This window comes from Myiozetetes cayanensis, unplaced genomic scaffold (assembly GCF_022539395.1).
Source record: "Myiozetetes cayanensis isolate MyiCay16 unplaced genomic scaffold, myiCay2020 scf5-8, whole genome shotgun sequence".
Lineage (NCBI taxonomy): Eukaryota > Metazoa > Chordata > Aves > Passeriformes > Tyrannidae > Myiozetetes > Myiozetetes cayanensis.
This window is the reverse complement of record NW_026087742.1, coordinates 46,464,757-46,485,739: the sequence shown is the minus strand read 5'-3', so window position 1 is coordinate 46,485,739 and position 20,983 is coordinate 46,464,757. Positions and strand designations below refer to the sequence as shown.

At 35.5% G+C, this 20,983-nt stretch overlaps 1 protein-coding gene across 1 annotated transcript in view; it reads right to left on the bottom strand.

Annotated features, from left to right (window-relative positions):
* PAN3 (poly(A) specific ribonuclease subunit PAN3) overlaps positions 1 to 20,983 on the bottom strand; it is a 76,024-nt gene that overhangs the window by 42,156 nt on the left and 12,885 nt on the right. Inside the window, 5 exon segments of the mRNA XM_050331216.1 lie at positions 559 to 720; positions 7,511 to 7,573; positions 9,641 to 9,711; positions 11,682 to 11,748; positions 20,695 to 20,816. Of these exon segments, the coding sequence (XP_050187173.1) occupies positions 559 to 720; positions 7,511 to 7,573; positions 9,641 to 9,711; positions 11,682 to 11,748; positions 20,695 to 20,816 (485 nt within the window).

The following is a 20,983-nucleotide window of genomic DNA, read 5'->3' as shown; positions in this document are numbered from 1 at the left end:
TTCTGTAAAGAGATACTCAAATCCAGCTGTACCACTCCCTTCTTACAGAGCTGAAGAAGATCCAAGAATAAAGTTAAATAGAGTTTAATATATTTCTCAAACAAGTTGAGAAGTATAAACTATCCCAACATAAAAATTAAGAATTTCCACTTCCTGATCATAGTCATTACAGCTTCAAATTCTGTACTGAAGGCATCTATTTGCATTAAGTGTCAATCATTTTAACAAAGATCGTTAATTTTACTAGTAGAAACCTTCCTCACACGAGAATTAAAATAAAAGGTTGTGTTTGTTGGCCTTTAGAATACATTTCATGATTACTTTTGCTCATTTTCCTCAGATCATTACAAAATCAAATAAAGTAAATAGCTCAGCAATGGGTGAAGAAAATAAAACATCCCCAAGTCACTCTCCTGGAGGGCCACTATATCTATTTTGCGAAATAAGTATTTGATTTGATCTCAACTCATACGTAGAGTAACTGTTTCTAACATTTTCCAAAATTTAAAATAAAGCATCCAAAATACTGAAAAAGTGACTAGTAAAAAATAATTTTACCTGTAAATTGTTTTCTGTGACTCTGTTCCACCAAACCATATTGATGGGTACTCCTGTTTTACACCTGTCAGCCAGACAGCCAATAGGGTTCTTTGATTTTCTTGCTTTTGATCCCACCGGAACTATCCTCTCATCCAGCATTCCCAGTCGATACTTCCTGGGCTATGAAAGAGAAGGAGAGAAACCAGGCCACTCCTAACAACCCTCATCTAAAGCTACACTAAAATAGGTATTACACTGTGATATGATTTTTGGATTGGTGGAATAGGAAACAATTTGCAAGTAAAATTTATCTGAGACTGTTTCCTTTCAATCCTGACTGTTTGATTATAATATACAATACTTTAAAAAAAACCCAAAAACCAATATGAAAATAAACTTCAGGGACTAGTAATTATTTGTAAGCAAAACCATCCATCACAAGTCAGCCACTGAAATATGCGTATAAATTAGAGAATTCTGCATAAGTGAAGAATTATTTTAAAATAGGGAAAAATCTGTATTTTCAAATAGATACCTTCAATCACATCATAATAGTGAACATCTCCCTTGAAATTCCTACAAAACAAATTTTAAATTCAAATTTGCCATGACTCCTGAAGATTAGTTTGAAAAAATGAGATAGAACTGAGTAGCCAATTGCAGAACTCTGAGAAAAACCTTTCTGCTCAGCTTCATATTTGATATAACAACTTCAGCTACTGTCTTAAGTGAAAACAGACAAGAATTACCACAATAAATGCATTGTCTTAAAATTGAGAGAATAAAACACATTTGAGGAAGTGAACATGCAGGAGTTATTTGCACCTCAGTAACAGTGACATTTCTATTACATTGGCAATGATGTCTACAAATAAAACTATTTATATGAACATTAAATTTAAAAGGCACACTGTAAAGGAAAATACATTAAATACTTTCAAACAGGTAAAGTTTTCAAAAGAAATTTTCCAGATTTCTCTATGCTTTTAAACCTATGTGTACCTACCTAGACAGTAAATAGCACCAAAAAGAAATATTTTAGCATCTATGCATATTTACACCAGGACCTTTTGTATCAACTATCAAAAACTGGACCAAATTTCAGGGGTTGGTCTGGTTTTTTTCTGCTGTGGATTTTGCTCAGGCATTTTTTATGTGAAAGTGCAACTATCGTCATCTGGATATAGACTACCCTAAGTAATCAAAGCTTAACTTACCTTTATTCAGATATCTACTTCACCTGGTACCCTAGAAATCTTAGTAATGTATACCTTCATACACATTTTAAAAGTTATTCCTCAGGAAACAAGGAAAGAATCTACTTGTAGAAGATTCCCCACTCACACACACACCATTTGTAAAACACAGGACAAAATGGCCATAAAATGGTTGCAAAACCAAAACCTCAGCAGATTTCCTCCTCTGCTTTTCTGAAGCCTTTTGGGGTGAAAGCTCTGGAAGGAATTAAAACTGAGTAGAGTCAACAGTAGCTCATTTGCCTAAAAAACCCAGGTAAACAAACAAATAAACCCTCCCTCCCCCTCCTAAAAAACCTTCACAAACAAAACAACAAAACTCCCCCAAGGATACCATCATCGATTAAGAACTACTAAAGGCAATAAATTCCATGGAGGAGTTAACCAATCTTAATAACAATAAATAAGACTGAATTTTTCCATACCAGTTGGAAATCTGGTAAACTGTGTGACGAGTAGCACAAAGTCCTCCTGTAGTTCAAATGCAAACCTGATCACAGTAAACCTAAATACTGGTTGTTTACCTGGACAAACTCTCAACTACTGGGCAGTTTATCTAAGTAAATCAGAAAGACTACTAATATCCTAAACTGCAAAGCTGCAAGGTCTAAGAAGCTACCCATACAAGTCAGGTTAGACTTCAGGGCAGGATTTGAATGCAGCATGTATCTTTCTTAGGCTGACTATTGGAAATAACATAATGAAGTGTAACAGTTTTCCTGGAAGCTTTCCCATCTATCTCCATGTTCAACCAAGAGCAGTGGTACAGTCTGCCTCAGACTACTTGACTAGAACCCAGTGTCCAAACACGTTTCCATTCATAAAGAGTTCTTTTAATCCTCCATAATAACAGCTGGTTTATAAATATTTTGAAAAGGAGAACCAAAACAAAAGAGGAACTGAGTCAATGTGGAGGAAGGCTATTTTGGTTCCAATGGTATTCAGATTCCAGTAGTTCTTGGCCTACTGGTATGAAAAAAATGAAATTAAAAAGGGGGTGGGACTAAAGTAAAATTTTACTTTCATTATCTACTGTAAAACATCATCAGGGAATTGATTACTAGGTCAGGAATTCATTGTTTAGACAGACATTAGAAGACGAAATAAACAGTATTAACATTTGGAAATAAATTTTAGTCTATCTGGACCAAAGTCATTCTAAATTACAATTGTTTTCAATGAGCAAAGTGGCATCTGACTTAGAAATGCAATCTGAGTTTAAAGAAATCAGAAAACACAGTATCTGCCAAGAGGAGAGATTCAACAGAAGGGAAAGCAAATAGACTGAGCAGCTTGAATAAGTGTATCAATCCTGCTACATCCCTGATCTCTGCACAGAGCAGCAAATAAAGCAACACACAACAGTGCTTAAGAACTCATATATCTGAACTCATAAATATATCTACCTAAAACAGAGGCATGCCAATCTGGACTAAGAAACACAACTTTTAAGCACGAGGGCAATTTCTCTTAGATACTTACAAAAACAATTGCCTTTTTGCCTTCTCTCAAGTCTTTCTATGAGGTAAAAAACCTGTTCAGATGAAGGCATAGTTCAATATAATGAACTTTTTCTGAGGCAGAGAAGGTGAAGAATTACATACTTGATAATCCTTTATCAAGTACTTACCAAACTAGGCTGTCATTCCAAATACAGGTTACAAGCCAAACTGAATTGTAAGAGATCAAAATCATCACAATTCTTTTAAATGAAAAAGGTCAAACTACAATCAGTAAAATCTCAGAGAAACTAAAAAGAAAAAACAACAAAAAAACATAAAATCCAAATTATTACAAAGCGTTACTGGAAGAGCTCAATTCCTCCAGGGAAAAAAGTATGAAGTAGTAGTAATTACTGGCTGACAATGTTTACATGAGGGAGGGAGCAGTTATCTACCTTTAATTGCTAGCAATAGCTTGGCTCCTTAGTGTAAGAAGGGTAAGCATTTTCAACCATAGCTAGTAATTATAAACCTTGCCCTGCAGAACCAAGCTGCTGCCAGCAATTCATGATAGGAACCTACTGGTTGGCACAGTCATTAGGAAGGATAAAACCCTAAAGTCTGACGAACATTAAACTTGAAACAAAAGAAATCCACTCCAAAAACAAAAAGGCCTTTCCGAAGTAGCATATTCTCATGAGAACACTACTACTCATGAGCAACTTAAGTAGCCCGCGTTAGAAACCTGGGTTTGGCTGGGGATAAAACTTTCACTAGTTGAAAAGTATCACACAGAGACAAAAATGGTTCTTCTGCCCAAAGCAAACTAAAATGTGCCATCTTCTACCCATAAAAACCCTAAAATGTGCCATTTAGCATGGAAATAGATCTTATTCCAGAGTAACATATCTGATCACAGCAAAAAAAAAAAACATTCTTGGTTTAAACAAATTTTAGAGTCAAAGATGCAACAGATCAGGTATCATGCACTTTAAACTATAGCTAAGGAAAGCTCTTCAGGTGTACATACTAAAAAGGTAGATTTCACATGCTGAAGGCATGAAAATCTTGAGTTCTGAAGGAGGAAAACTGACGTATCTAAGTCAAATCTTTTCTTACCAATTTTTCAGCCTAGCTAGGTTAGATAAGCTATAAACTACCACAACAGATGTAGTAATGCTGATAGTTATTTACTAAGAAAGTGAAATAAGAAGAGATAGTTCTAATTGTAGTGAAGACTTGCCATAGTACCACCACCTCAAGATGCACCTTCAAAAACTCCATTGCTAAAGAAGCACTCTACAAGCAAACTACAGCTTTTTTTTTTTTTCCCCATGGTTAAAGGTGTCTTTGCTAATAGGCCAGAAATTTTTACACCACTTACAAAAAAAGTGGAAAAATTATGCACAGTTAAGAACCAAAAATACAGGTAAGCAGGCTAAAGACTGGCGTAATTTTAGCCTTTACTCATCATATGATTTCTCAAAAATGGTATATGTCCTAGCTGCTTTTATATTTGTATAGTGACTTCAACAAATGTGTGCACAAGTTTAAAATATTTCAATTACTTTTCTACAAATCACTCTTAAAGACTACATACACCTTGGCCTAGAGAGAATCAAACAAAGTTTGTAAATATAAGCAAAAGTATCTTGCATATTAGTTACATTTGTAGTTAACTGCCTTCAAACACACAGCAGTACAAGGCAGCAAACCATGTAAAAATGTTACATATTTCTAAAAGGAAATCTTTTAATAATTTGATTTCTTATGTATTACAATGATCACTAAACCATAAATAAAAAATAAATCTGAATAATATATTCTCTCATGTCACACTTGAAAATGAAAAATATGTACTTAACTACATAGTAATAACTAAGAGAGTAAGAACACACAACTAGGGAACAATTCCAACAACTAACTATTCCAAGAAAAATGTAAACCAGATTAGATTATATCATATTCTTAAAACACATTTTACATCATGGTACTATCTACAATATTTATTAGTTTTTCTAGAAAAATATAGTCTGTCTTTCTACATTCTTGCAACAACCTTTTTTTGTATGATTTATAATCTGTAATGTTTTATTATTGCAGTAGGGGTGGATAAATCCAGAGGGAAAATTTAAGATCTGAAATATAAGCTTAGCCCAGGTACATTATGAAGTTTGTGCAGCCATAATTCTGTCATTCACAACAACACAGTGACGTGATGGTTGGTAATGACCACTCAATTTATCAGAACGATTGCATGCTCCTGAGATGGTATGCAGGATGTTATGAAACAACTGTCTTGGCACACTTCCATTAAAGGTAAGTACAGCAAGACAAAGCATGGCACATATGGCTTTTCAGTAAACACCACTGAACTATATAATGATCAGGTACTGGAGGTGTCAAAGCTGGAAACAGGAAGCTGGAGATAAATGCAGCTTCCTAACAGGTAACAAAACTAGATGGAAGGCAGGACACTAAAAAATAAATAGCAACTATTAAGGTTTTAAGAATTTGGTTTCCACAGGACCTGAAGTCAGCATTACTGTTTTGTTTTAACTTGAGAGGGCAAACTCTCCTCGTACTCATTAAAAAGCTTGCATTTATGGAGACTAGGCTTACAAGCAGCCTTTTATTTCAAATAATTTTCTATGTACATTTAATTCATTCACTTTGATCAGCAGAAATAAATCTGCTGTCCAATCTCACTTGCTGTAGATCTCCACAGCACTAAACAGTAGCACCTGTTCAGGGTGAACTTCAATTAATCGCTCCTATACTTTCCATTCTGATCTCATTTAGACTCTGTCCTGGCTTTTACTCACCTAAAACCAATGGAAGGTATTCTAGAAAAAAAATTTTTCTTCAAAATACAAAAAAAAGCAGCATTAAAATTCTATTTAAAGTTGTTCAGTACAGCAGTTGGTTCACCCCTTGCAGCCTGTGAACTGAAGTAATTCTCACCTTAATTAATGGACCTCCTCTAGGTGTGACTGAACAATTGAAAAATGAAATGGAAACAAGTCATTGTTAGAAACTTTTCATAAGAGTTCAGTTTTCATGAGGATTGAAGGTATGAAAAAGTAAAATGTAAAAGCAGTGCTTTTCACTGTCCTGTAAGGCTGACCAGTGATAAGTAGGGGAACCCTTTAGCCTGGATTGGTGGCAACAGTCTCAGAACAAATGTAAACAAAAGTTTCATAATATATTTTCTTTTTAGTGTATTAAGCTGTCACATCCTTGGCAGCAGATTCTGATCAGTTATGTCGCAAATGTTTTTATGAACTGTTTACCAGAACCACCAAAGTGAATGCAAAGATTTTTCCAGTCAGATCATTTTGGGTTTAGAGGAGCACACTTTTCTACATAATGGCTAAAGTCAATTTAGGAAAAACACCAAGAAGTTTGAGTTCAGAATGCCACCCTATTTTTAACAAGCATAACATGTGTTTGAAGAAAAATGAAGTAAGCATGATATCATTATTCTTGGAAAAGTGTGTTAGTCTATTACTAAGTCTAGCTTTTGTTCCATGCTTCACAAATCCTATTTGTGCATTGAAGATTGATACTTACCTGAAAATCTCTTATAGGAAATTCACTTTAAGGTTGCTTGTCTTACTGCATGAGGAGTTACAACAACCGGACAGTAAATCCAGAAGGTTTTACAGTTGACAGAACCTCCACCAAGGCTCCATCTACAGAAATACTTAGCTCCTTTGATTTCATTTTAAGTATCCTATAAAAATGTCTTTAAATAGTAATCTTAGCTTTCCTGAAATCTAAAATTGAAATGCAGTTTAATAATTTCTAAACAGAGATAATTACCTAAAAAACGTTCATAAAAATTCAAGGACTATGTTTACTTTTTAAATAGAAAGTAGAATGTCTTTAAACATCAAAACAACCAAAAGCATCTGAAATAGCCCAGACACACTAACTAGTTTCAAAAAAGCCGTCTAATTAAAAAAGCAAGGATATTCCAAACTACAATCATGAAGTCTTATTTTTAATATTTTATTGATATCAAATATTTGCCCATATGGCTTGCCCATTGTTAAAGGGCTGCCAGTATAACATGATCAGCAATATCCAGAGACAATTAAACTTGCTTAACATAGCTATGTATTATATATTTTTACAGAAACTATTGACAGTTCTTCACAACATATACATGCAATTTTTACATAGTTGCAAATAACTTAGTACTTCAAAATATTTAAAATATCAAAATTCTAATTTATAAAGGAAAGCAATTGCTCTTTATTCACTTACCAAGACTGTATTATATCTGTCCTCCAAGTCAGTGATAAACGAAGGAAATGCTGGTTTTGCCAGCTAGTTCAGAACAAACAAAACCTTAGACCTGGGCTCTTAGCAAGAAAATGGAAGTTTTTTTCAAACAGTAGATGTAGTAAACACCTACATTTTAACTAGTCACCAAGGCTCCCTTCATACAACAGGCATCAAGCACTGCCTGATAAATCACATTGTTCAAGCTCTAATGAGGTGAGGAGAATCCCACAACTGTTAAAATACTTGGCACTAAATCCTTTAGTGCTTTTATGAAAATCACTTAATACAATTTGAATGCTGTACTAAAAAAAATACTAAAAATATGAAGAACTTACATCCGTGACTATTTGCAACAGATTGGCTGGTAGCAAAAGTCAGTCACAAAACTGTAATTAATTTCTCATAACTTTAGTCATCAATTTTTATCCACTTAAAGCAGTCACAGACATCTGGTCTTTTCCAAAATACCTTCCTCAGTGTGAGATGAATGTTTCTTTAAGCTGCTCATCTCTCTCTGCTGACTATAGAGGGAGCCTGGATGCCTAGATTTAGACAGCTCAAGTAGTAGCATATGAAAACTTTCCCTTTACGAGTATTTAACAACCTTTAATACAAACGTACATTACAAAATAGCAGTCAAAATAAACAAAAATTAATGCAAAGCAAAACACAAACCTCTTTCAATTAATGCCAGTTATGTCTGAAATAGCTAGTAATCAGTTTCACAGATAAGTCTTACTCTTGATAGTATTTTAGAAGCAAGTGACTTAATTGGCTCCTTCTTCTTGGGAAAAAAAATGGACCAAGTCAGAAAACACTCTAAATTAGTATTTGAGCTTTGAGTTATTCACACTCAAACATTAATTGGTTTGGTTTCATTTTGTCCTGTTTAATTAGCTTTGAAGTGATTTTTAGAGGCAGTGGTCACTCTTGCAGTACCTTCTCTATGATTGTTCATTTTCTTTGGTGCAAGTGGTTTATACACAAAAAAATTTACACACAGGTACATACATATGTATGTATATATATCAGTTATTGCAGATTGTGTTGAAAAGGAATGTATGATTGCTTTTGTTCTTACCAGCCTCAGTAAGTGGATAAGCAACACATTTACAGTTGTTTACATCCAACATCCAGTGCACTATACTGGCATTAAGGAAAAGAGCAATGCAGATATTTCATGTAGCTTAGATACATCATAGTATAGGAAAATTAATGTTCTACAACAGCACTTAAATGCTAAGAAACAGTGTGATGGGCCAACCACAGTAATTATCTTTAAGCTCAATCTTTGCCTGCAGGAATGATACAGAGCATGCTGATGTAGCTTGCTTTCATTTACTACAGGAAAGTTCAAGATAATGTGGCTAATAAGTAGTGAAACATGAGAGTCATCAGTGAAAGTAAAACTTAGTAACTGATTGGGACAAGGTAATGTCTTTTTTTGATAAGGAACAGTTTACAAAAATGAGAAGGGACTCTGGTGTAATCAAATGTTTGTCTGTTATTCCAGCCACTGCACTTCTAATGTATAATTGGAAAGCACCACAACCTGCACTGCTGCAGGTCAAAGGTGTTTGAAGATTATGTCTAGCCCTCAGCCAAGGAAAGATTTCTCAATACAGATTAGAGGTGGGAGGAGAAAACCCCCAAACCCTAGCTTCCCAATGATATCAGGATGTCTTTTAAACTAAATGCATTTCGAACTGCTATAATTACTATCACATCTTGTACAAATAAATGGGAGAATTATTCTTAACATATTCTGAACTTGCTGCCATGAAGGCTTCCAGGTCACTTGTCCTTCAGTAGAATAAAAGTTATTTGTTTTCAAATTCAATGGGCTATGTACTAACTTTCATATTCAAAGCATTGTTATAAAGTTCAGTTTACAAATGCCTAGAATTTTTCTAAATAGCAGCAGCAGTCTGATCTGATGTAGCAAAAATGAAGTAGGTACGATCTTATTTATATCAGTAGCGACATATTAATATAAATCTAGTAACATCAGACGAATCCTTATTTCAGGTAGCATTTCAAGTTATTCCAGATCTCCTTCCCTGTCAACTGATAGACAAATGTGTTACTTAATATTTAGTTGTTGCCTACCTTCCTCCTTTGAGACACGCTGAGGGCAGCAAAGTCATTAAACAAGGATGAATTTGGTGAAGTCAATGGATCTATAAAAAGAATGCAAAACCAGCATGTTATAGATATATATAGTTACTATTTAAAGAAATTTTATACTTTTTAACTTATTCTGTATAGAAAAAAATAGTTGTGACAAAGTTAATTGAAATGCTGCTCCTCAGCAGAATTCCATAAATTAAATTGCTGTTGATATTATTTAAAGTCCACCTAACATTTCAAAGCCTTCATCTGATCGGAAAACCTGCTGTAAGTGCTACTTACATGTGTGTGTAATTACCAGATAATACATCACAATACATACTGCAGATAATACATCACAGAGTTTCTAATTCAGCAGAAGCTCTTCAAAATAGGTTTGACAAGGACTGGAATAGGCTGCCCAGAGAAGTACAGGAGTCACCACCCCCAGATGTATTGTGTAGATTGGTACTGAGGGACATGGCTAAATGGTGGATTTGGCAGTGCTGGGATAACAGCTGGACTCTATCTTAGGTCTTTTCCAACCTAAAAGATCCCATGATTCTATGATCTCCAGTTACCTGTAATTTGCAGTCTTCTGCATAAGTCTTACAAATAATGATGTGGATTTTGCTTGTCTTGTCACTATTCTGCACAAATTTAAATCAGAACCAACGGTGGCAAAAGTCTACATTCTGTTAGTAACTTTTTACTGCTTTTCTTTGTCCCTGTGCATCCTTTCCAGAGCTGAAGTACCAAAAACTGTGTAACAATAAGAGATGCCACTTGAAACTCCAAACTGCATTGGCAGAGCTGTCAAATTAGCAGATGACTGCCAGTTGTAAACACTGGTGTTTCGATGAAGCACTTTCTTCAACACTAATAAATACTCTGTAAAAGGGCAATTCTACAAGTGAAGCACTGCTTGGCAGGGCCAGGGAGGAGGTGGGGAAAGGATCAGAAAGATATCAGAATTTAAAATTGTTTCCACAAGTCAGTCTGGTTCCTCTCCTTCACATGCATCACCATCACTACTTGGCCTGTCACAATCAAACTAACTGCATTTAAAACTGGAGACCTCCAACGCCTTAAGTAGCTAATTATTCAGTGGGACAAAAGACGCAGAGTTAATCTCAAAGCCTCTTGGAAATAAACTAGGAAGAATAAAAAGAAAACTCCCACAAATTCTGACTTTCAAGCAAGTTCACTTTATAGTAGTTAGCAGCACACTTAAAAAACCATAACTCTAGTAAGTAGATTAGCTGCAGGGTCAGACATGCAAATGGAGTTCTACAACATAATTTACGCAGCAATTTTCCAAGAAGAAATTTATTTTAAATGTATGCCCTTGCCATAAGGGAGCAATACCCTCTTCTTTGGAACTTAATTTGACAGCTACAGATGAAATAATCTGCAGTGATTCTGAAGAGGACATTATAAACCTCGATATACCCTCCACAATAACTTAGTGAGTATGTAGGCCTGGACTACTCAGACATTTTGTTCAGTTGAAAACCATATTCCCTATAGCAGGGAAAAAAGTTATAAGATGTAAAGTATTTCTTGCAGTACTTGGTGATTTTTACTAGCTATTATGTGACACATTTCGCAAAATCCATATACCCTAAATTTAAGGGAAAACACCTGTACATTAATTCCATGTACATTAATAATTTACTCAAGAAGCACAATAAAAGGGATACTACGGTGATGCAACATAAATGCTTAAGCTATCAGTGCTTTACAATGGATTTCCAAACTTGCATTTCACTTGAAGTGACAAGACTGATAATGACTTTTTTTAGTATTCCCTCCCCCGACCTGAGCAAAGAGAAGGATGAAAATTTATGAGTTCAGTACCACTTCAATTTCATATTAAGAGTAATCATACTTTATGCTTTTTTATTAAAAAATAAAGTTCTACTGCATCTCAAATCAAACCAGAGGACAAAAAAAAATGTCTTTAATTCTCAATTTTGCAAAAGCGAATCCCTTAAATTTCCAAACATACTTTTACATGTATTACTTTTGAAGTACTTACCATGGCCTGCATACTGCTTGGCACTGTCATTGAGAAGGCTAGGGGAGCTGCTGCTATTTGTCATCCTCTGCAAAAATAAAAGACAAAAGTGCACATGTAAAATAAAGCTATAAAAGACCAAGTGAGGGCATTGGGTATGACATTTAGAAAGAACAGACTACAAAACCTGTGCTTATTCACCATTGAGTAAATACTCTAAGCAGACAGATTTATAGTTGACAAAAATGTTTAGTAAAATAAAGCATTTTGCACAAGAGCAACGCAAACAAAATATGACTATATTAAAACAAAACACTATCTTCATTAATTTCTTCTAAATTGGGAGGGTCTACCAAACCTATGGTTCTCTTCCTGCATGTTGTCAGAACATTAGATAAGCCAATTACTTATCTCCTTTAAACATTCTTTCACACTGCACTTTTGAAACAACTCCTCCCTTTAGGATAAACTATCACCACAACATGAAACTTCTCCAATGAAAAATACTCAAATTAATTAAGTATTTGATAGCTTCTTTTTAAAAATAAAAGAACTATTTGAAACCTTTCAGCAAAATCATGCAATTCTTTCAAGTCAGTAGGACATCTGAAACCCTCTCAACATTCCTTCTAGACTCCACCTGCTTCTCCAACACTCCTAGCAATTCCAACATTGACCTAGCAATAAATCGGACTAAGTGAAGCAGTGCTGCTCTAAGAGCTACTGCTGCTTTGACAGTGGAGTTTAAAAGTGTCTTCTTACTCTTGCTTATTATTTTCTTTGACCAGCTTTCCAACAGGAAGCACAAGTGTGAGAAGAAAAGGAAGGCAAGGTCAGGAAGTGTTCTTCATCACTAAGAGAGAAAACCAGTAATTTGTTAAAATACTCCCTGGCAAGCTTTTGGCCCACATCAACTCAGAATCTCCCAGCCAATTTCCAGGCACTATTCAGCAATGAAAAGGTTTGAGAACCCTTCACAAATAGACAGTCTGCACTCAGACTCTGCTTTCGTGGGTGAGCATACACCAGCACAAACAGGCCACTTTGTGCCAACTGGCCCCAAGCATCAAGGAAAGTTTCCAGGCAAGTTCAGTTTAGTAGTCTAAACACAGACTGACTCAAAACTGGTCACCAGAGTTATTCTCTGTGCTTTTTTTTTCCATGGTCAGTCTCAATATTGGTGGCGAAGGGCAAGAACTGCATTACTTCAATGCCATTTCATCTAATTGTTGACCAAAAAGATCAGTATTCTGGAGTCATTTTGGCAAGAGCAGAGGAGAACAAACAGAAGCTGGAGAGCTATCCAATATGGCAGGACTGTAACCTACTGCAATTCAAGTGTCTCAACATTTGCAGTTTTCATAGCACCACTAACTTCATCAGAAGCTGCAACTTTTAACACTCATATCTAAAAAAAACCTAAATAGATTGAGCAGAGTAGCTTTTACATGGAATGTTTACATATGTAAATAGTATGTAAGCCTACAGTTTCTTTAAGACTTCAAGCAAGGTGATTATTATATGCTCTTTCCTTATTTTGATGTCACCTGTCTCATGCTCCTAAATATACTGAGCTTCTTTCTTACACAATGTAAATCTCACTAAAAGCTTAAGTGATAAACACTTACTTCTTTAAACAAAAGGTATGCCTCTAGCAAAGCAAAGTTTACTTATTTTTATAAAACATGGTAACACTCAGAGACTCACACTAAATTAACAATTTGGACAAAAGTCCTAATTCAGTGAAGCTCATCCTACTGTTCACTGTCATCAAAATAAAAATACATCAAAATAATTTCTTGATTACAGTAGCTCAACTAATCCTATGCCATATTCCCTTCCTAAGCAAGACGTTAAATAGTTTTTCACAAATATTTGAAAAGCATGCCTATTATGCACCTTCTTTTTGTTATTTGATACATCCACACTGATCCTCAAAGAACAAAGGGTTTTAGCAAGAAACTTCCTAAAGGGAACTTTTCAGATTTGCACAAAATTTGTCCACGTGTAGATAAAGAGTATTAATGTCTATTTATAATACCAGATTTATTAATAATTTTAATGCAAAAGGTAATGGTCTGTCAAAACAGGAATAAATACGATATTGAGAACTGGTATCAAAAGGTGTTCAAGGACATGGCTTAAACTTGGAACCAAGCACTTCTATGTCATCAGTATACTACATCCTTGAGTAAAGGAGTTAAACATTCAACCAACAGACTTCTAACGTGAATAGTGATGTGACTGTGATGATGAAAACCAGCATTGACATGATGATCGCTGAAAACACACAGTGCACGCAAGAGCCTGCAAGAGCACGTTGTTCTGGATTCTGAAAGCACAGTGTAAACAAAGCCTAGGAACATCAACCAGGCTTTTACAAAGTCAAGTCTCCTTCAAGGTGCAAATGTTTTCTACATGAATCAGGACTCTGAAAAATCAAAGCGTGTCTCACCAATCTTGGGCAGCTCTTGCCTTAACAACTGCTGGTAACCTGTACCTGGAATGAGGTTAAAGACCTCCACCATATTCAGGAGTTTTTTGTTTTGCTCACTTTTATTACACATGCACAAGCTTCTTACCTTAACATTATTCACAGAAGACCTGCAAGGAAACTGTAAAGGACTTTTAAACTGCTTTAATATTTTCACTGAACCCAAAAGCATTTAGCCATAATGTGTCTGATTTCTTAACAAGTGAGGCTGAAGAGGTCTTGAGAGAAAAATAAAAATTAAAAGAACACACACAAGTACTATTTGATACTTTTATTTTCCAGAATGCAGCTTTTATTTTAAATAACACTTCTCAATCTCTTCTAATAGTGTTGAACTATTTTTCATACAAACTCCATTTCAAGAATACAATCACAAGCACCTCAGGTCCAAAGGATGAAAGCTCCACAAAGGTAAGAGTAACCATTAACAGTAGAAGAAAATTAATATTATGCCTGCCAGGGAATGCAAGCACACCCATGTAAGAGCTTCAGACTTTAAGATATCAATCATATGGAAGTTAATACAGAAAGACAACTTTTTCATAACCAACTACCACACCAATGTCACTCAGTTCCAATAAACTCCTTTTATTTGCCTGCCTATTGCTATGATTTACTGAGGTTCTTTAAACACTAGTCAAAATTCAACTAGGATGGCTGGAGTACATCCTGCCCCTCTCCCTTAAATGGAATTAGGAAGATTTTTCTATTTTAGCCTTTCTTCACATGAGAGATGCTCCAGTACATCATCCTTGTGGTCTTTCACTGGACTTTCTTCAGTATATCTGGGTCTCTCATGTACTGAGAAGCCCAGTACTCCAGGTGTGACTTCATCTCTGACGAACAGAAGGGAAGGATCACCTCTCGAAGTATTAGCAGTGTTTTACCTCATGCAGCTCAGGACACCACTCACCTTCTTTTTAATAATTCCTTGGTGCAGTATACGAGAAAAAAGTGTTACAAGACACATTCCCACCTTCTAAAGGTATGCACCACCTTGCCTCCACCTTTCAATACTCAGTAGCGAAACCCAAAATTATAGTTCCACTTAAGACAAGTTGCTTTACTTTTGCCTCCCTCCACTAAAGTATATATTACAAAATTCTCATCAAGATAATGAATAAAACTTTGATGCAATTAGATTTATTTTTACATAGTTTATAAGACTTATCTTAAGTGTTTTTGCTTTTTTCTCCACCATTTCTTTTCCCCAAAATTTGTAAGAGATAATATTTGTTCCTTTTTTCTTCATATTCCCTGCCCTAACTCTGAGAAAATAAACATTTTCCTCACGGTCATTCCTGTGCTAAGCCTGCCATTTCAAAATCTTCTGCTGTATGTCACAATCTATTCTTTTCATCTTAATACTGTTCTACTGGAACTTTATTTCAGAATATTTTTTATAACTTTTAGAATAATGTTAATTGGGCTATAAAAGAAGTTATCCTGTAAAAGAATGAGATTGTCATGACCAAACAAATAATTGTTTAGTTGTCAGATTCTGTGACCTACAAAGGATGATACCTTTTGCTTTGCTTTCTAAACAATCCATAACTTGTCTTCAACAGTTAGCATATTTGGCACCATCTACAGCATGTCCCACGCAACTGTTTGATTTCTTCAGGAGGCATTATGAAACAACTACATAATTTTATATTTTAAATAGCATGTCTGTAGTTCCACTCAGTCCTCAATAGTAAAAAAACTGAAGACATTTACAAGCGTCTGTGCTATAAGGAGAGTTTTATTACTTGACTCCTGGCAGATGCAGCAATGACAACAAAGGTCTTTGTGTTTATTCAGCTGCAAGGCTTTGAAGTGAGCATGGTCTCTACTTCTCAGGCTATTCAAGAACACTTAGTACACCAACATTAGCATGGTAAAAGCAAGCAACACCAATTCTCCTCCATTGCTTAGCCTTGCCAACTTTAATACTGAAGTCTGTTACCCCCTTTTTTACTTTGATTAGGGTGATTAATTGAAAACTTGTGATTTTTCTTTTCTGCATAACCTGCAGTCCATGGAAGTTAACCTGCAGTCCATGGAAGTCCAAATGGAAGCCATGCAGTTATAAATCCATCCCATCAAAATAAAGAAAACCAGATTTCTGTGAAGCAACACAGGAAGGCACCTTCTACTGTTTCATGCTCTTACAACCAAATTGCTCAATTCTAATACATTAAATATTTTGGCATCAAAATACTTCTCTGCCTCACCCTGCCATAATACCCTTTTAACAGCCCAGCATAACACTACTAAAGCTCCTTTCTGCATCACCTGCATCTCTGATCAAGCCACAAGTTAGTCAAAGGTAGCATTAATGCAGAAGAACACAGACACCACCCAGCCAAGTGGCACGAGCAGAGTGACTGAGCAAACAGCCAAGCATTAGAAACATCCCAGCCAGCCAGCTCTTGCCTCTTCACTGCTGGGAATGCCAAAAGCAATGAGCTGCTTCTTGAACCACACCTCTGACTGTCTCTTGGCAGCTGCTGCTATGCAAAAAAAAAAAAAAAAAAGAGAACAGCTCCAAGGACAGCATGCAGCCTATGGGCCATGTGTTGTACAGGCCTGTTCTGTCATTAGAGAAGGGGAAAACACAAAATATGTGCTTTGATAAGTTGGAAGACAATACTGTTAATACAGTCTATGAAAGCATATGCAGATTCAGGGAAGAAAAGGTATGTGAAACAACACTATTATGGAAAATCACAAACCAATGAGGACAGAAGATTATTAATCAATAGGAAACTAAGTTAGTAACAACAGAAGAGGACAATGGAGGGCAATGGAAGGTTGGTTAACAGCAAAGGCCTTTGTAGTAGGAGAAGTAGAAGGATAAGGCCAAGAGATATTTTTCAGAAAGAAAGAATTAGACCATAGCCACTTCAAAAATGTTGCCTCTTCCTAACTGTACCAAGAATTTTTGCTGTATTTTCCCCACTGCAAAGCAAGCATTGCCATTAATGGCATTTTCACCACTAATTTAAACCCAACGGTATGTTCTAGGTCTCATAAAATATTCTTCAACAAATATGAATGAAATCTCAAATATCCATTCTACAAAAATGTTGACCATTATTCATCTGTTATTCACGATCAAAGCAGCACATCCACTGCCAATTCATCATGATACAAACCACTTTTATTTTTCTTCCTTTTTCTGCTTACTTAACACTATGTGTCTGCACACAGAAATGTGATAACTGCATAATTTGGATACAGCTTTGCTTGAGGCAGTTTGACTCCATTACCTATGCATTATGACAACCCTAATACATACAATCACACTCTTTTCAACAAACCTTTATTTTATGTGCTGCACATGACAAATACATTCAGGAGATTAAACACGAATAGTCAAGACAACTCATCATTCGAATCCCTGATGATTATGTTGAAAGGTGAATAAAACAAGGAATGAAGAAAGATTATCCCATGGTAACAGGAAACAAGGATTACCCAGAAGAGCCTGACTTTATTACTATCTTTGCTAGACTGAGGCCAGTTAAGCAACTTGAACCAGGCTTCTCCTGGTGGTCATTAATTCCATTCCCTACCCTCCAGCTGTAAAGATTAGTTTCAAAAACTCTGGAGTCTCTAGTTTGTCAGCACTGTTGGGGCATTGCTTGTTTAACTGCCATCCTTTTTCTTCCCATGCATCTATAAAATGCAAACTACTCTCTTCTTTGATAAGGAAAGTGTCCCACAAAATTTAAAGGAATAATTGTAACCTGTACAGGGAAGTGCACTGCCAACTAACAGTCACCACAAGAAGGATGTGAACATCATGTAGGAATAAGGCAGAGAACTCTAAGATAAACACTTAAATCAAATATCAAATAGATACTCATTACACATGGATGCACTACACATCTTCAGTACTGAATAAGTTCCACTAATAATATTCCCACTGAAAAAAATCATATAACATGAGAAATACGTCTCAATATATAACCTCAAGGCTGCACTGGCAACCTAAACTTACCATTTCTTAACATCTAACTGCATCTTCCTAGTGTTTTTCTATCAGTGTGTTTATTTACATGTTTGTGCAATTTCCCAATTTGAAAAAGCAAGTTGAGAAAGTTGCCTCCTATTGCATCACTGAAGCATCTGTTTGTGAACTATAGAGCCACCAGAGATAACAAGGTAACTCAGATGGAACTGATGCTTCCATCTGCAAAAGCAAAACTAAGAATTAATGAGATATTTTGCAGAAGATGTTTGATGTTTCACTGATGGTAGAACAGTATCTTTAGTTTGATTCAAGGACCTGGAGAGAAATAGGGACATAGATTGTTTTCTCTCCACCCTACTTTAACCCACCTTAGCATTATAACAACTTTTCCTTGTTCAGTTTCTGTGTATTTCACTTGTAAAATTCCAGTCCCCATCCTGCAAGTGTCCCACCAATGCCTCCCCTCTGCTTCAGTCCCTTTGCTCAACCTTTCCTAGATCTTTATTCATTTCAGCTGAGTTTGTCTAAGCCCAGAACATAAAACTCTTTTCCCTTACAGACCCCTCTGCTCCAATTAACACAGATGCAGACGTCTTTTATTAAATATAGATCCATTTCCATGCTGCTTCAGTCTGAAGTGGAAGCTAAGAGGCAAATGAAGCAAATCAGTATTCCTGCTTGGAGTTCAGGCAAGGCTTAGATTAGGCCAGAGCTATAACTGCAAAAATGTACTCAAGCTGGAACATGCCAATGCAGATTACATCTTTGGGAAATTAGCTAACATCTAGGAAGTCTCCAGTGGGCCTATATAAACCAGTTTTGCAAAGGTTTAATCAAGTGACAAAATCTGGGCAGATTTTCAGAGAGAGTGAGCAAATCCTTTTCTTGGAGAGGATTTGGACACAATAACCAATCTATCAGATTTAAAGTCTCTGTTCCAAATCATAAAGAATTAGTATTATTTAAAGTGAGATCCACTAAGATTTCTCCCTTGCCTTGTTCTCCAAAGAGCTGAATGACATGAAAACTCTCCTTCCAAATGACTAAACTTAGTTGGTATGGATTTAACTTAGAAGCTGACACAGAATCAAAACAGACAGCGTTACCAGCTTTACCTATGCAAACAAGACCTTAAATTATATGATTCAAAGGAAAAAAAATGATACAGGAATGTTTTTTAAAATGCAGTTTAATGCCTCTAAGCACTTACTCAACACTAATGAAACCCTTCTTGAGAAGTAATTTTCTTTCCTCAAATGGGCAAGAGGCACATCAATTTCTTCTCAAACAACAATGTTGTTTTCCTTGACTATAATCTCACAGATATTAGTATTTAAAAATCCTGTGAGCATTCATGTTAGATGCATGCCATATTGTCTTTCTAGAAGAAAGAGTTAAAATTAAAAATTTGTGTTTAGAAAGACAGTGTTTCTGTAGCATACACTTTAAGAATACTAAACATAATGACTGTGCTAAAAATGTAAAATTTTATCACCTCAGTAATACAAAAATTTTTTAACTGCCAGCTTCAGTAGTACACGTTGGGATCAGAGGTTAAAATTTTTCTTTTTAAATCATGCATCACTGTCAGTAAAACATTTCCATACTTTGGCAATTCTGTTGAATACGAAATAAATAAGCCTTCTTGAATAAATAAGCCTTCTTGAAAACATGCAGTAAAAAAAAAAAAAACAAAAACACAACCAAACAAGAAAAGAAAAAAGGGAACACACCTAATTAATTCCCACCTTTTGCTGAGTTATTTTTCAATCCATAATACAGCCACAATTGAGATCAAAGTAAGCTCATAAGGAGAGTTTCCTCGATATAAAAAAGAGAGTTGTTGTCAGGACTCAGTGTAAACTGTTTGACTCGTGCTCTCTTTCATTTACCAGAAGCTGGTTTGTTAAATACAGGACAGACCATCTTCTTTTCATGGACAGACCATGCTTCTTTTAAAAAGCATAACACTTTGAGAGAGTTGTTAGAGTACTTCATGTGTTAATTGCACAGATACTCAGTTAGGTTTTAAATATGGTAGCCTTTTGTTGTAAATTTTGCATAATACTACCTACACAACAAATTCTACTTCATGGGAGTTCCTATGCCAACATCTACAGAACACTATACACAGGGATACATCTCAGAAGATTTAAATGTGAATTTAATTACACCACCTGAGTCTGAGTTCACAAATTCTGAAATTTTTGCCTAGTAATTTCAGGTTTGACAGTTCACATTTTGCTTTGGTGACTTTTCATCTTAGAAATGTTTCAAAACCTAATTTTTATATATTTAGTAAAAGCCCATCAAAAGCTATGAGCCTAAAAAGAAATCTAGGAACACAGAGTTAACGTATGCAGCAAAGCACGACTCGACAGCTCAGGTAAGTGCTCATAAAGACGATTTTTAAAGCAATGATACTGTTTCATTTTCATTTGCAAGATTAAAGTGAGCATATACTCTGTATAAGATGACATTCCAGAAAGCTCCATTGGTCCTGCCTCTTGAACAGTTTTCCCTTTTTGGTGTAACACCAGCCAGAACTAATGAAACACTATACAAATCACTGCTATTACCTGCATCATGGGATACTTCGTTTCAGCAGGACTTCCAAATCCATTAACGCCAATGAAGCTGGTGCTAAAGTAGGAATCTGTTAGATTAGCATCAGCTAACCCACCGCCATCCATTCCAGGAACTAGAAGGAAAAGAAACGGAAAACGTTTCAGAAAAAATTTAGTTTACCATAGGCTTTTTGCTAATATATCTTACAATTTTTTTTTTTTTTGGTGGAGAGTAGAAGAGGAAGAAGATTGGTACTATCATCTTCTCAGCAAAACATCTAGAAACATGTTAGTGCACAGC